General features: G+C 47.0%; 1 protein-coding gene across 5 annotated transcripts; it reads right to left on the minus strand.

The window, feature by feature from the left end:
* Positions 1-370: 370 nt before the first annotated feature.
* Positions 371-16,426, minus strand: LOC144034647 (uncharacterized). Of its 5 annotated transcripts, XM_077543571.1 has the most exons (33): positions 16,349-16,426; positions 13,680-15,526; positions 12,950-13,011; positions 12,578-12,777; positions 12,193-12,514; positions 11,704-12,116; positions 11,419-11,633; positions 11,248-11,337; positions 11,042-11,137; positions 10,932-10,969; positions 10,320-10,855; positions 8,102-9,880; positions 8,000-8,034; positions 7,776-7,925; positions 7,554-7,682; positions 7,444-7,482; positions 7,228-7,353; positions 7,013-7,139; positions 6,759-6,929; positions 6,484-6,686; positions 6,273-6,407; positions 6,167-6,205; positions 5,954-6,094; positions 5,774-5,868; positions 5,661-5,684; positions 5,134-5,590; positions 2,877-4,946; positions 1,912-2,014; positions 1,721-1,816; positions 1,437-1,646; positions 963-1,073; positions 746-867; positions 371-671 (listed from the first exon to the last, which is right to left on the minus strand). In XM_077543571.1, exons 2-33 carry the CDS (start codon positions 15,411-15,413, stop codon positions 609-611), a joined length of 10,131 nt encoding a protein of 3,376 aa, XP_077399697.1. In that variant the 5' UTR covers positions 15,414-15,526; positions 16,349-16,426; the 3' UTR covers positions 371-608. The 5 variants fall into 5 exon arrangements, with proteins under 5 accessions (XP_077399697.1, XP_077399696.1, XP_077399695.1 ...); XM_077543570.1 differs by having other exon boundaries at positions 11,704-12,086; positions 12,193-12,777; XM_077543569.1 differs by having other exon boundaries at positions 5,134-5,584; positions 12,193-12,777.
* Positions 16,427-17,127: the final 701 nt, after the last annotated feature.

A 17,127-nucleotide genomic window follows, 5' to 3' on the forward strand; every position in this document is an offset into this window, starting at 1 on the left:
CAAATGTCAATAACCAGAGTGTGAAGTATAAACCAGGGATTCAATGACAGACGCACAGTTCAGAACAAACCTGGCAGAGGGTAGGAAACGAAAGTTTTCAAAAACACTGGAAAGAAAACTAGTGAGAGATGTGTCTAAAGACGCCAGATCTGCTAAGACACTGGTGAATTACTTGGCCACATCAGGATTTATAGTCTTGAAGAAGACAATCACCAGAACTCTGCATAGGTATGGCCTGAGAAGACCAAGAAAAAACTCCACTTTTCAAGAGGAGACACCTTCAAGACAGACTGGAGAAGGATTATGCATACTGGAAGCGTGTCCCATGATCTGCTTAGACAAAACTACCGTAAAAATAATCACACAGGGAACCATTTTACTGTGATCATTTAATCAACAGTTTAAATGTCAACAGTATCTGAATGCACACAAAACCAAGCACGGGAAGGACACGACTTTCGTTGTTTCCCTTTTACATGACCTATAACAAAACTAAAAACTTAAAACATGATTGAGCTCTTGAATCAAATTGTGCTAAGGAAAACGACGAGTAAACGTGGAAAGACAAAAATATATACATATATTTTTTACAGCCGTTGGAACGGAGCTCAATCGGAGACGGAGCCTTGAGTAGATCTTCTTAAATTCTGTTCATGCTTGCGATAGTAATTCTGTTGGGAGACAAGAGAGTTATAAAAAAAGGGGAGATTTGCAGAAAGGCGCCGTGTGTGTGAATGGAGCATACCTTTAAGTTGTTATAGTGTCTCCTACTGCTGCAATGTGTCTCTTTGGCTGCGTTCTCTTTCAGGTAAAATACTGAGCAGAGCTCACAGAAAAAGCCAGATTTTGGCATGACAAACTCCGTACCTGCACATCAATAAACAAGACACAAATTGTCAGGGAAAAAAGAAGGAAAAAAACACACACACACACACACAAAAACTAATGTGCATTTTTGGTACCGAGAGGGTTGTTGGCTTTATAAGCTGGCAGAACAAAAGCCGGCGCGCCACATGGAGACTCAGACCGTGATCGTTTCGCTGCGGTTGAAACGAGCTCCGCTGTACGTTTGCCTGCAGAAGAACACAATGGTTACACGATTACACAAAAAACAAGTGGCAAGAGGCAGTGTTAACTACAAAAACTCAAATCTAAGCATGATTCATTATCTCCCAAGATACTACTTCATACCATGCAGCTTTGTGTCATCTCACTTTTTTTTTTTTACTTAAAAAAAAATCTGAAGTTATGGTTAACCTATTGAGATTTTATTCAAAGGCTAGTTAGTGTAAGTTTTTCTGAAAATAAAAATGATAATTCTATACAATAGACATTACTTTTAACATTATGGTAGTTGTTTTAAGTAACCCCAATTTTTTCTTTTCAGTCGGCTAATAATCGTGGTCCATTAAATAATTCCCTGTCATTATTTTTACCCAGTTTTTGCAGTGAACTCTGCACAGGCTGCCCAGCAAATGCAGGTAGCTCTTCCTCCTCCTCCTCCTTTGCCTCCACTTCCTCCCCCGTTGGTTTCTTCTCGGTCTTCTCTTCCTTCTCTTCCTCCAGGTGCACGCTCGGCGGCCGGGAAGCGTCACATGAGGTCGCTACGTCGGTCTCGTCCTGGTTCGCTCCGGTCGAAATTCTCTCTGCGGCACAACATTGTGAAACTGTTTACGTCGATTCATATCACTTTGGCAAAACATCTACCCATGAGGCTAACCGGAAGCGGATCGATGTCGCTTCTCAACTCCGCATCTCAGGACGTCCTCGTCAACGTGTCCCACCTGGTCCAGTGCCACCAAGGTTGTGTTGTCCTCTACATTGAAGAAAAACCAAACACGTCACATTTCCTACGTCCCTTTGAACCGTCATTTACATGATCCCCGCCCCCTTTATTTACTACATACTAACCCGTGCCGTAGCTACGTTTGCGTTTAGCAGACTGCGACGTCCCCAGAGCTTCATTTTTCCCATCTTCATCCTCATCACCAATCTCATCTAAAGTCAAAAGAGTCTGCAAAACGCAACAAATCAGCTTTAGCAACCATAGAAGATGTATGAAAAAAAACAATTCCTCGGTGCACAGCCTTTTCATGTTTTTCAATCATCTATTCGGACGACTACAAATGGGAAGTTGGGTGGCTTTGTTTTTATTATTACCTGCTTTGTGAAGCGATCTGCAAAAAAATTGATTGCTTGATTATATATTTTGGGGCCCACCTGTTTGCTAGTAAATGGCCAAATTGACCTTAAAATGGCCACTTCAAGACAAAATGTCAAATTTATTGTGTGCACTTTTTTTCAAAACAAGAAATTAAGGTACCAAAGCATCAATGTCTGTCGAAAACAATTCCAAATTGTCCCCAAGTCGTCTGTTATTCAAGTTGTTGGAAATTGCTTGAGCACCAATTAATAACTCTTCTTGGACCTTTGAACGGTCTGGGAAGTGTTGTAAAACGTACTCTTGCTTCACAGGAGCCATGCGGCATTATGTCGCCTCAAGATTTAAAAGGCCGGATGTTTTTTTTTTTTTTAAGATAATAGTATTTAATTATAAATGGATCGCTGCAATCTTTTGATCCAGTCGGAATATCCATGAAATTGGATATGTAAGCCACAAAGTTAAATGTGTGCAAATTCATTTATTGCATCACTAAGACCTTTGAAAATACTTATATATTAAAGAGATATTAAAAGGCGATATCAAGGGGATTGGTGTGTTGATTCAATAACGGCGCAACAAATTAGCAATTGATCAAGATTTTGGGGTGATATTGTGCTGTTAGTGCATAACGGTACATCATAACCTTATTGAAGGCCCCATCTGCAAATCCTGATTTATCATTTAAGATCCTGAGGCCATAATGAACAGTCACCTCAGGGTTCCGACAGTCCTCTGACTGTTCTGCCTCTTCGGCTGGGTGCTGCCCGATTGCCTCTTCCTGGTCCAGCGCAAGCTCCCCCTCAGAAACCAGCGCGAGCTCCCCCTCAGAAACGTCGCTTCCTGGCGCCCGCTCCTTGCCGGCCTCCTCCACTTGATCCAGCGTTGCCAGCTCAACCTCGTGTCTGCTTGGCCGCGATCTTCTGGACCTATTCCGCTTCCAGCGTTGGCTTTTCTTCCGTTCCTGCTCGGCTCGCTCCTTTGGCTCCTTGGCGGCGACGTCGTCGGAGAAATCCTCCTCTTCGTCGCTCACTTGGTCCAGCGCGAGAGCAATTGCCGCAGGCAGAGTCTCGTTTTTCTTGCCGTCCGGTGAGTCTTCCTGCGTCGTGGACTTGATTTGGGAAAGCTCAGCATCTTTCACATCGGCCTCTTGTTTCTTTTCACATTTTGTTGCTTCGTTTCCAAATTCAGTTTGTTGTCCGTCCGTCTTCACTGAGCCACAAACGCCCGTGGCACTTCCCTCTTCTTCAGCCGGATCTTCCTCCAACGAATCAACCACTTGATACGCCGCTTCCTCCTCATCCGCTAGCTTTGCGGGAGACGTCCCGTCGGTCACATCTTCCTTTTTTGGAATATTTTCAGTAGAGAGCAGATCCTGGTCCGTTTCGTCCTCCACAGAGTCCACAACCTGAAATGTTGCTGCTGCTTCTTCATCAACTGTGTCAATTTTTTCAATTTTTATCCTTTTCCCCTTTTTCTTAGGTCTTCCCCTTCCTCTTGGAGCTGGAGACACCTTTTCCTGGTCCAGGACTTGATAGATGGGCTCCTCTTTTATAATGGCCTCAATCCTCATTGGTGTTTTTTCCTTAGCGCTTTCATGTGACGTTCTCGAAGGAGTTCTCCTCGTGGCATCCTTTTCCTCTTGAGCTCTCTTCTCACTAGATGCGACTTTCTTAGGCGGCCTTCCTCGTTTCCCTCTGGTGGCCCTCGTGGTGACGCCCGTTTCATCTTCCACAGAGTCTACAATGTGCAAAGTGGGCTCATCCTTCGCAGACATTTGGGTGGTTGGCGCTTGTGTTTTTCCTCTGGTGCTCCGCCTCCTACCTGGCTCTGGTGTGCTGCTGGACTGTCCAACTTGTAAAGAATCCGTCACAAGGCACATCTCTTGCTTCTTTGAAGAGGTTTGCACTTTACCCTTGAGGGCTCTGCTTGAAGCGGCGCGCGTCTCAGACGCTTCTGGGACACTGCGATCAATCTCAGTGGACGCCGGCGGCTCTTTGACAGAATCGATCACCTGATGTGCTTCTGCTTCTTCCTCTCCTTGTCCTGAGGCCATAGTGTCTTTGCCTGGCTGGCCACCAGACGTCTCTAGAACGTGTTCATCAATGTCAGCTGAAGGTGGATCCGAAACAGCATCCTTGTTTGTTTGGCAGGATTCTGCCATCTGTTCTTTGTCAACGTCTTCCTCCTCCGCATTTGTCACCTGGATTTGTCCTCCTCCGTTTTCCTGCTCATCAACTTGAGGTGTAGAAACTGCTTGTGCTTGCTCTTCCTCTACATTTTCAATTTGACTGATGTTTTCCTGAACCGCAGCTGCTTGGGGCTCAGCGCCGCAATCTCCAGAGACATCAAGCTTCATGTGGCTGGCTCCGTTCGGGAGAGATTTTTGGTCATCGCCAACACTAGCCAACACTTGATAACTTTCCCTGCTGGCCGTTGCCAAGTTATTTTTTTGGCAATCAGCGGGAGGTAAAATTGGACTTCCCTCATGTATATTCTTTGCCTTTTTTTGGCTTCTTTTTGGGGTGGACCTTGTAGGGGGTGCCGAATTGGACCCAGAAGACAGGCTCCTTCTGGATGAGCTTCTGGTGCTTCTGGACGAGGCTGGTAAGGGCGGCACGGAGCTCTTTGACTCTTCTGAGGCCATTGCTTTGGTCCGCTTGGAAGCAGGAAACGGATCCGCGTGGGGGGAAGATCTCTTGGATGGAGAGGGGACCATGCCCATGCTGTCCTCCAGGTCGCCAACTTCATCGACTGTGACAAATTCTTCCATGTCGAAGGGTTGCTGGTCAAAAAGAATTGCGTTTAATAAGACGGAATTTTTAATATCTTCCTGCCTCAGAAGACAGAAATCGACATCAAAATTAGCACATTTGTCAATCTTCAACACAAAAAGTAAACTATTCAGACAATTGTTTCCATGGTGACAAAAATTACAGTACAAGGTGAAGTACACTAAAACAAAGACTTACCAATCCATCATCACACTCCGCAAGTGTTTCCTCTTCAACGGGGGGAGCCTCTTCTTTATTATCTACAGTTAATATATTGTTATTGCTCTCTTCTTCAGCTGTTGTCTTGTTATTGCTAAGAGTTTCGGTCTCATTGCCACCACAGGCTGAAGCTGACAGCGTTCCATCCTCAACCTTTGACAAAATGTTCTCTTTATCGTCATGAACAGCTGTGGCCACCTCAGCAATCGAACATGCCACTTTCTTGTCGTCCTCTTTATCTGCCATTTCTTCAACCTGTGGTGCTAATGCGACCTTCTCGGCGGGTTGTCCAGGATCAGCTGATGGAGCGGTGGGAGACATCAATGGCACAGTGGGTGGACATGCGGCCAGTGGGGCGGCTGACGGAGCGGCCTTGTCCTTCTCAAGATTCACCTTTGTCTCCCGAAGGTGCGGTTTGAGGTTGTTTAATCTGAAACTAGACAAAAAGGCTGTGATTTCTGGAATGACTTCATCATATCATCGGTTCAGTTATTGGAAATTCTTACCTGACAAAATATTTAACTGGAAGCCTAAGAACGCGAGTAGAGAAGTTTGGGAAAATTAGTCAAACATTGGTGAATAAATAATCACGCTTGCATTAAAAGAGAAGGAAATCTACCAAGCGGTGCGGTCTCTCTGAGACTTTGGTTTAAAATCTTTGGATTGCTCCACTGCGCACTCAACTCCTGCAGAGTCGGTCATCTCAATGTATATCTGGGTGGTGAAATAATCATTAAAACAGAGAAGACGACCTTTCATTTGTCTGAATTTACAAAGAGAAATTTTGCCATTATTGTACCTTGTTGGCCAGAGGGAGGAAGTTGACAAACGTGGCATGACACGAGACCAAATATAGAACAAGGCGTATGGTATCTTTTTGGGTCTCAGAGATCTCCACGCACAACAGACGCTCGGCCAGCGACTCCACCTCTCCAACGTACTGAAAGACACACAGCATTCCTTAAGACCAATCCGCAGAACAGCGCCAATGACTTTCACGATATCGACTCACCGAGTTGCTCAGCCGCATTAGCGATGTGTATATGTTACACTGTCAACATAGCAGAAATCGAACGGTCAGTGACGACATCAATAGTTGGTTTTGCCAGTGTTTGTACCTCGCTGCGGTCAGTGAAAATGTTCTCCAGGACAAAGTGCATCGTGAGCTTGTAGCTGCCCACCGACAGCCTCTTTCCGAAGTGACCGCGGACGAAGCGGCAACACGTGTTCCAGGATTTGAATTTCACAAATGCCTGCAAGCCAGAAGACAACAAAGTGTGATGAGCACAATGCCATCCAAACAACGTGCGGCGCCGCAAGTGTCCTCACCCTCCTCTGCAGCGGAAGCACGTGCACATCCGAGTGCAGTGACTCAAGCTCCTTCTGGGTCAAAAATGGGCGCACAAGCTGGGCCACATCCTCGTGTTTGTAATGCTCTTGAGGCAAGCCCGTCAACATGACCGTTCGCACCGCTGTCGCGCCACTAAGCTCAGCCTCGTAAATGTTGTACCCATTTCTGACTGTCTTGAACCCTGGAAGAAGCGCACCTCATTGCTGACTCCATATGTTAGACGGGCGCCTGGGTCAGAAGAAGCGCGACTTACGTGGAATGACGAACCAGGGGGAAATGGTTGGAAACATGTAGGGTACATTCTTCAAGGTCAGGTAAAATGGGGAACAGGTGCCATACGGAATGTCATTTTCAGTTGTGGGAACAGTCAGCCCGGCAAACGCCTCACTGCTGTCTGGCATGGCTTTTTCAGGAAGGCTTGGTGCTGTGGAGAAATGTACCAGCGCTTTCCTTTAGTCCTCATTTTACATCCTGATATCGACCTGCTGTCTAACCTGAGGCACTTACGTAGTGAAGGACATTCAAGTTGAGGCACACCCAACCTATGAAGCTGATAATTAGGACACTGATTGTGGAGAAAGTACCAAACGCCCATGCGATCAGCATCAAAGGGAGACTCAAACTCTACAAAGATCTGCAACAAATAAGTTAAATATCAACGACTTTTACATTGACTTCCTCAAACTAGTGACTCCTGAAACTAGTGTTTCGAGACAACTAACCTGGCAAAGGAGTGGCATGAAATTTTTTACACCATCGATATTCCTCAAAGCTTCCCGGACCCTGGCGGTCTCGCTTGGCCCGATTTGTTTGACGTAGATGATTCTCTGGGCGCCGATCCGCGTGTTCTGCAAGACCAAGTAAAAAAGGGTGAAAATCGATGTTTGCAAACAAAATTGATCACAGTCATCACATTTAACCGGGATTGATTCACTTACAACGTTCATCATCCGCATCACCGACTTGTAGAAGCCAGCCTGGAATACAAACCGCAGATTAACATCGCGTCAAGTCGCCCTTATTGCGTGATTGTGTTTCAGCTGTATACCGGCCACATGGGGATGTGTGTTGCCAGGACGCGCACATCCAACTTAAATTTTTTGAGAATTAATTTTCCACTTGACCCCGCACTCACTGCAGCACGCACGGACTTGGCTTCCTTCATTTGAACAAATGCCTGAAAAGGTGATTGTTTTCCAATTACAGTAGACCTGACAGAAACTTCAAGAGACTTTTCATACCTGGATCTGAGGAGGAAAGCAGAGCCTACCATTTTTACTTGAGGAATTATGTAGATGTCCTCATCAAAGTTGTTGAATCCAAACCGCTTGATCAAATCAATGAGGTCTTCCTTGCAGTAGCTGTGCTCATCATTGGGAAGGTTGGTGATCAACAGCTGCGTCAAATTCAACGAAAAAAACTGCAATGACAGAACATCAAAGCCACTGGTTGGTTGTCTAGCTGTCAAAAAGTCCAAGTCCGCTGACATCTTACTTTTTGCATGAAGAGGGTTTTGGTTTTGAGGCACGCTGTAACAGAGACAAATTTACAATCAAGTACTTGTGAGTGATTTAATGTTGACAAATTGGGGCTTACCGATTCTAGTTTTAAACAAACATTCTTTCAGTCTCTCTCCAATGGTGCGATTTGGATCTTCATCAGAACCGTGTGGTGGCACCACATCCTCCTTTGCTGCTGTGTCATACTTGTGCGAAGGCGGCGCATTCTCCTTTGCTACTGCCCCTGAGCCACGCGGGGGTGCCACATCCCCCTTTGCTGTTGCATCTGAGCCATGTGAGGGTGCCGCCTTGTTCTTTGCTGCTGCGTCAGATTCGAGCGAAGTCGCTGCATCCTCCTTTGCTGCGGCGTCTGAGCCAGACGGGGGCGCCGCATGGTCCTTACATGTTGCGTCGGATTCATGAGAGATCGCCACATCCTTCTTTGCTACGATGTTGGAGCCACATTGGGGCGCCACATCCTTTTCTACTGCTGCGTCGGAAACATATGGGGACATCACATGCATCTGTGCTGCGTCAGAACTGCACGGGAGCGCCGCATCCTTCTTCACTGCTGCGTTGGAGCCGCTCTGGGCCGCTGCATTCTTCTTTACTATTTTGTCGGAGGCACACTGGGGTGCTGCATCCTTCTGCAGTGGTGGGTCTGAACCACAAGGGGGCACCACATCCTTCGTCACTTCCCCAATGGAGCCACTCTGGGGTGCTGGGTTGTCCTTAACTATTGCACCGGATTCACGCGAGCCCGTCAAATCTGTCATTGATACTGCATTGGAACCACCTTGGGGTGCCACATCCTTTTTTACTACTGCACTGGAACCACACGGGGGCGCTGTGCTCTTCTGCAGTGGTGTGTCCGAACCACAAGGTGGCACCACATCCTTCGTCACTTCTGCAATGGAGCCACTCTGGGGTGCTGGGTTGTCCTTGTCCTTAACTATTGCACCGGATTCGCGCGAGCCCGTCAAATCTGTCATTGATGCTGCATTGGAACCACCTTGGGGTGCCACATCCTTTTTTACTACTGCACTGGAACCACACGGGGGCGCTGTGCTCTTCTGCAGTGGTGTGTCCGAACCACAAGGTGGCACCACATCCTTCGTCACTTCTGCAATGGAGCCACTCTGGGGTGCTGGGTTGTCCTTAACTATTGCACCGGATTCGCGCGAGCCCGTCAAATCTGTCATTGATGCTGCATTGGAACCACCTTGGGGTGCCACATCCTTTTTTACTGCTGCACTGGAACCACACGGGGGCGCTGTGCCCTTCTGCAGTGGTGTGTCCGAACCACATGGGGGCACCACATCCTTTGTCACTTCTGCAATGGAGCCACTCTGGGGTGCTGGGTTGTCCTTAACTATTGCACCGGATTCACGCGAGCCCGTCAAATCTGTCATTGATGCTGCATTGGCGCCGCCTTGGGGTATCACATCCTTTCTTACTGCTGCATCAGAACCACAAGGGGGCACTGCATTCTTCTTTGCTGTGGCCTCTGAGGGTTGCGGGGCCGCTGCATTGTTGAAGCGACGCGGGGGTGACGCATCCACCTTCACCGCTGCATCTGAACCACGTGGGGGCACGGCTTCCTTCTTCACTGCATGGTCAGAGTTGTGTGAAGGCGCCGCATCCGTCTTGACTGCTGCCTCAGCATTGCGTGCGGAACCCGCATCCTCATTCAATGATTCTTCAGAGCCAAGTTGGGATGAGGTCTCCGCCAATGCCGTTTTAGAACTGCGTTGAGGCACAGAATCCACCACCAGTGCTGCATCCGAGCCGCGTGGGGGCACTGCATCCTCTGCCAGTGCTACTTCAGAACCCCGTGGAGGCGCCACATCCTCTATAACTGCTGCTTCTGTCTTAGCTGGAACCACCAAGGAAACAAATGTCAACCAATTACAGTTGTGGTAAGACTGAATGAATAGTTACTGTACTTGTGCATAATTCCATACTTGTGTTCAGAGTACTTATTTTTCTCCTTACATTTGAGTGGAAAAAATAAAGTTAACAGCCCTGTCCAAAGACCAGGTTTAAGAGATAAAAAAACAAACCCAGGACACGCTGGAGAGAATATGTCTCTCGACTGGCCTGGGAACGCCTTGGGTTCCCGCCGGAGGAACTACTGTAGACCAAGTGGCTGGGGAGAGCCAAGTCTGGGCTTCACCACAACCCGACTCCAAATAAGCGGTTTTAAAACATGATTTAATCTGCTTTTAAAGTTAAACCTTAATGGTGCAATCAAGCATTAAGCTCTTAAAAAAGGTGAGAGAAAAAACGGACAGCAGAGATACAGAGTAACAAACCTTGTTGCTGCACAGCTGAGCTTTCAAGTTCACATGTGTGTTTGGCAGCTGAGTCCTCCATCGGTCCTCCTGCAGGTTTCGCTTGAAGCCCGACAGTCTGATGGTTCTGCTCCTCTGTCAGTAAACTAGAGTCTACTTCCATGGGCTCGGGACACCCTTGCTTGAGCGGAGCTTGCAAGTCGCTTACGTTTTCCGTAGGCAGCGGGTTGCTTTCAACCACTGCTTGCTGTGGAGGTACTGTCACCTTTGTTGGTTGTGGTGCTCTTTTTTCCTCTACCACAGTGTACTGCTGATCTGCGGTGTCCATCTTCCCAACAACAGTGCCTCTTAGTGGATTCACTGTACTTGTTTCAGCTTTTTGTGCTTCACTGATGACCTTGCAGGTGGGTTTTACCTGAGCCTTCACTGGAACTTTTTTCACAAGCTTGGTAATCTGCTTGCCCGGGACATTCATCCCTTTGCCTTGAGCAGCAGGCGTGGCAGAGGCACTTTTTAATGTTTGCGTCTTCAAGACTTTGGATGGTGCAGGTGGATTTCTAAGACAACAATGCAATTGTGATGTTATAACCTTTTACTGACGCAGTCACATGAGTCAAAAGTAATGACACTTACTTCTGAGGATGGGCCATCTTCATCGTGGTAGTATTGTTCTGCAGCAGAACACACACATTTGGATTTATCTATAGAGAAGTACCACACAAATACACTGCCAACACACCTACCTTATTTTCCAGAACTGAGACGGGATGTCCTCTTATTTTAAGGTTCCTTGTGTTCCTCAGTTTCTCATCTTCCTTTTTCTCATAACAAAGAACTGCCTGTGTATACACACGTGCAGTGAAAACAGTGAGACTTGGAAGACACGGTATTCATGCTGATTAATAAATGCTTCAAGCATAGGAGGCAAAAACACAACAGAGAAAGCTACCTCTCTTTGGGCTTGTAAAGCCTCCTTGTAGGTGAGAGAAGGGTGAACTGTTCCGAGTGTCACAAAGGTTGGAACAGAGGCTTTTACAGGCTGTGCAAAGGTGAAGAAGACACTTTGAAGGAAGTCAGAAGAGAAGACCGTACCTTAATTTTTCAATCCCATGCACCAAACCTTGGTCTTGGCAGAGAAAGCTTTCAGCTGGCCAGAGGTGGTTTTGGCTACCACTGGCTTTTTGTTGGCTGCAGAAGAGGAGGCAGCTGTGGATGTCATAGTGGCACTTCCTCTGGAAGGAGTCGATTTCATCTTTTCCAATTCCGCCAACAAGGCGGGGGCCAGAGTTTTCACCATCGTCTCCAAGTCAGACTGCTTCGGCACTGACTGGACAGCTGGATAGAAGACAAAGTAGTTAATTCACATGAGCTTTATTATGTCGCATGTCTGTCGAGGATGGCAGACCTGATGATTCCAGAAGCATCTTTGCAAGTCTCTCTGCCTTAGTTGATGTCCGCTGGCTCTTCTGTGGAGCAGGGCTCTCTTTAGGGGATGGCCGTCTTTCGCGGCTTCTATTTGGTGACGAGTGCCTATCGCGGTGGCTCTGTAACGATGACCGCCTGCGCGACGAGGACCGGGACTGCCTAGGCAACGAGGACCGGGACCGCCTAGGCAACGAGGACCGGGACCGCCTGCGCGACGAGGACCGGGACCGCCTGCGCGACGAGGACCGGGACCGCCTGCGCGACGAGGACCGGGACCGCCTGCGCGACGAGGACCGCCTCTCATGAATCTTTGACGACAAGCGACCATCTTGGCTGCGCCTTGAAGGGCGCCTCTCGCAGCTTCTAGAGTGCGGGCGAGTGTAAGAACAAGACCTGGAACATTTATAGAACGACAATTTCAAGCCTAAAAGAATCCAGTCCACCATATAGGTCAAAAATGCGACAGCACCTGTGTTTGTGTCTGGAGCTGTGAGGCGAGCGGGATTGAGTCCTCCTCTTCTCCCTTTGGATCTCAGAGCTGTGAGGCGAGCGGGATTGAGTCCTCCTCCTCGTCCTCTTCTCCCTTTGGATCTCAGAGCTGTGAGGCGAGCGGGATTGAGTCCTCCTCCTCGTCTTCCTCTTCTCCCTTTGGATCTCAGAGCTGTGAGGCGAGCGGGATTGAGTCCTCCTCCTTGTCGTTCTCTTCTCCCTTTGGATCTCAGAGCTGTGAGGCGAGCGGGATTGAGTCCTCCTCCTCGTCCTCTTCTCCCTTTGGATCTCAGAGCTGTGAGGCGAGCGGGATTGAGTCCTCCTCCTTGTCGTTCTCTTCTCCCTTTGGATCTCAGAGCTGAGAGGCGAGCGGGATTGAGTCCTCCTTCTTGTCCTCTTCTCCCTTTGGATCTCAGAGCTGTGACGGCGCCGGGGAGAGCTGGAGCGGGAAGATGAGCGAGCCCCACGATGGGGTCTCTTACTCCGAGACTGTGAGTTGGACTTGGACTTCTTTTTTTCTTCATCCTTGCAGACATGCAACATTTCCCCATCCCATTTTGGATATCTGTGTGGTACCATCAAACATCTCTGATTAGATAACTTGTGTGAACAAGGTCCAAGTTTTACCAGACTACAGCAAGGTCAAACATCTCAACTTCTCAAGAACAAAATAATTTTGTTTGTGTAAGTAGACAAGATATATATATATAAAAAAAAAAAAAAAGAAGAAGACCAACTGCTTCCGAAGGACTTTGCAGCTCTCAAGGTGAAGGTTGGTGTTCTGGTGAGCGATCCAGTCCTAGTAGGCAAAATACAGCAATTAATGAAAGGAGCAGTAAGCATTATAAGATTCACCATCACAGCTTCCACAGGACATTTTGATATTCCTTCAGATTCCTAAAAATACTTTTTTCCCCAGGATTCAAAATAACAGACACACTAAAAGTATGTATTTCCTTGCTGAAGAGCAACAAGTTCACATGGCATCATTCCAAAGATCCCCATTGATTTTTTTCTCTCCAAATAAATGTCCTTGTTGCCTTGGCTTGTACGCCTGGAGGTCATGCTGGGATCAGGGGGAAAAAAGCCCATCGCAGGGAGGGAGTAAGTTGTTGGGAGTCCACAGGCCAATGCAAAATGGGCGTGGCTAATATTTTTTTTTCAAAACCTGATGTATCAAATATTAGCCAAAAGTTTGTCTAGGAGTACAAGTGTTGATGGGATAAACATCAGAGCGTTGAAAACAGGAAGATAAAAATGGCAAAAAAGTTTTTAAAAGGATTCTCCATGGTCATCGTTGCTGGTTTCTTCTGTTGCTATTCAAACGATGACATCCGATTGGTCGACAAAACACAGGTCCACATCAAACATAGCACAAAATGTAACAAACAGTGTTACGTACAAAGTGTGATCGAAAGACGCACGCATCCAAAGCGAGAAAGAACAAGAGGGGGGTGGTGCACTCACCTTCATCTGGGCGCACCCTTTGTTACACAGTGAACACGTGTGTGGAAAGACTCTGGGCGTGGTCGCCGCATAGTCCAGCATCATGGCTGCCGTCGGCAAACCCTTGAAGACCGACACCTGCACCGGGAGCAGTTGCGGGGGACGTTCAGCGCCGGCGAATATCGGAGTTGTTGGTATACTTAAGATGCTAGGGATGGGGCAACCCGTCGGGACGGGTTGGAAATGCTGCCACGCCACCTGTGCAGACGTTGGTAGTGGCAGCAATGACTTCTTTTTGGCCAGCTGTGGCTGGGTCTTGGGGGCCTGCTGCTTCTTCTTGACTTCCAGTGTCTTCTGGTTGGACTCTTGCTTTAGTGACTGCCCTTTCTTGATATTCGACTGCTGCACGGGCCTCTTTGGTTTTTTGGACTTGTCTGTAACAGCTGGAGCTTCACTTATACGCTGGTTGCCACCGCTGCTGCTGGCAATGTCTCTTCCGAGGACTACGAGAACGGGTCTGGTGGGATGGACAGGACGAAGCACGGGGACTGACTGTTGTGGTTTTAAGTTGGGCTTCGGCTTTTCCTGCACTCGTTCAAAAGCAGCGGGTTTCGAGGCTGGAGGTTGGATGTCTCGACTCTCTCGAGCATCTGAGTCTTTAGTCGGCAAAGAGTAAACGGGCAACGTTGGCTGTGCACTCGTCGGCGCTGGTTTGACCGGGTTGTGACTTTTGGGAGCGGTAGATTTCAGGATTGATTTGAAGGAAGAGCTGAGACTGTCCTTCGGGGAAGAAGGTGTCAAGTTAGCGCTGCTTCCCGCTTGCTGCACCGGCGGCTCTGGACTGCGACTTCTTCGGTCTAAACTGTCCATTGTAAGCAAATTATCGCCCTCAGCTCTTTTAGCTCTGGTCTCAACATCCTCCTCCAACCTGCCAACGTATTTGCTCGTATGTCCATAGTCAATGACTTTACTCGACTGAAGAAGAGAAGATGGTGTGTCTTCTCTTTCCACCTCCGCCAGTCCAGGACCTCTCCAACTGTCCCCACTAGCAGGGCCGCCTCGGGTGGGGGCAAGTTCCCGGAATGGTTTGGGCCGATCAGCATCCGAGGCCTTCTTGGCCTTCTGAATGCGGATTTGGCGCAAGATGAAGGGCAAGTTGGCAGGGGTGATCTGATCTTCAGAGTAGGAGATAAGATGTTCCAAATCGTCCTTTTCAAGTCCAAAATGCACGAGGATGTTGGCGGCAGTCTCAGACGTATATTTAGGTTGAGCGGGCTCAGAATATTGGGCCACATCAGGCTTGCCGCAATCTCGGCTTGGAATGGAGCGGCGGTTGCGATCATCCTCACCGGCGGCACCAAACAAAGAACGACCCCCTGATCCGGACGGCTGATAATAAGCGGTGGAGGTGTCATCAATATTAGTTCGGTCATAATTTGACAAACGATTGAGATATCCACCACTGCCGTCAAAATGTCTGCTGATATTTTGGTAAGAGCTTGCTGCCATACCAGGGGAGAGGAATTCTTGCCTGCGAGCATCTTGGTCTAAAGACGGGAAGTCTTTGTTGGTCTGGGCTCTTTGTTGGGGCCGATAATTGGGCACCAGTGAAGGAATCGCCTGGCTTTCAGAAGCCTGCGATTGACCTGCAGGCGAGCTGAGGCTGGGTCCAAGTCCGACAAAAGACAGCCTGTGGGGGTCACTCTCTGTCTGTCTTCTTTGGGGCGCATAAGGGTTATACATGGGATGGGACATGGCTGCCTGTGTGCTAATCAGGAACAAGCTCCCGGCTACTCCGCCAAACAGGTGGCTGTTTGAGGGGGCCTGGAGCAGGAGAAGCGGTACAATGCGTCGATGTCAACGCAAAGCTGGAAAAAGTTACAAAAACAAAATGAGGTTACTGCAGGGAACTGGACCGCTTCTCACTGGACAGGAACGCTTTCTTGGTGGGAACGTCTCATCTCGTCCACTCTGCTTTTCCTTTCGGATACAGTCGCATGGTCATGGTTACTTCCTGCTCGTCTCTCGCAAAAAATGACACACAGTTGAAGTAGTACCAGCATCATGACACACAAATCCTAACATGATTTATTGGGTTGGCTTGAATGCATATTCAACAAACATCACACGATGTGCCATGTCTTGAAAGACAGATCACATCTATTCACTTTTTTGTTGAATTATTCCTGTTATTATCAGAGACAAGTGTTATCAATTACCCCTAATTGTCCAGTTATTTACACAACTAAAATGCCAGTAGAAGAGTGGAGTAAAATGCAAAACAACGTAAATGAAAGGATTAAAAATAAAAATAAAGCGTGCTGTGCTAAAAGCTTGTAGTTCAAATTGTCCGTGTTGTGTTGCATTGCGACGTTCACCAGCCCGACATCAGGACTCCTCTCTGCAGTTAACGTGATAGATGGACATGGCCTAATAGCCTTCGTAGGCCCCCCCCAAAAAATGACACAAAGTTACACCATTACACCAACAGGGACAGAAAACAGAATTATTGTACTTTGATGTAAAATCGATGTGCTTGTTAAAAACGGTCACCATGCCCGCTTGTTGACAAAAGTGCAGGCCTCTTTGCTTCGGACGATACAACTGGATGATTGTCCAAACATCACAACACAAAGCAATCATGATAATGTTAAAACTAAATCCCAAATAAATTGTTTTTATGTGTTTACCTTTGCTTAACAGTAGTAAACGTTGACGGTCGTGTTCTACGCCGCGACGCTGCTAGCAAGCAGATTGTGTGACGTCACCAGCAGCGGAAGTTTGTGAAATTGAGACGCTAGTGCTTCCTTTATTGTGAAAAATAATTTGAACTACTGTACTTAATAAATGTATTACTTTTAATGTCGAAATATATTCAATGTTGTAAATTCCTTGGAAAGAAGCAACGTTTTACAATATTATATAACGAGTTCAGAATATACATTCTCTCAATCAAGTTATCTGACAAAACAAAAGGCTTTGAAAATAGAGATGGAGATTTGCTCTAATTTACTTATATTTGTATAATTTCTCAAGACCGTAGTATGTTGCGGGTCCGTGTCTATTTTAGTCATTGGATATTCGTTTGAAAACTGATATTTAAAAAATAAATAAAACCTTTTTATTATCGTTTTAAAATAGAAACACCCAACTTGAAATACTGTACAAATCGATTTTCTCGTTTGGTTGTCTGGAACGAGGAACTAAAAGCCTGATATAATAACAGTTTGATTATCAATTTTTATTTCATAAACGTAAATAAGATACAGAACGAGGCACATATATATATATATATATATATATATATATATATATATATATATATATATATATATATATATATGATAAATCTTATTTTTGTTTTCGATTCCGGAAGTTGTCACCATGAGCATTTCTCATACTGGCCAGGGGATGGCGATCTTGCGTCTAAAAATATATCGATTTTGTATGACCATCTTGCAGCATAACC

This window comes from Vanacampus margaritifer, chromosome 15 (genome assembly GCF_051991255.1).
Source record: "Vanacampus margaritifer isolate UIUO_Vmar chromosome 15, RoL_Vmar_1.0, whole genome shotgun sequence".
Taxonomy (NCBI): Eukaryota; Metazoa; Chordata; class Actinopteri; order Syngnathiformes; family Syngnathidae; genus Vanacampus; species Vanacampus margaritifer.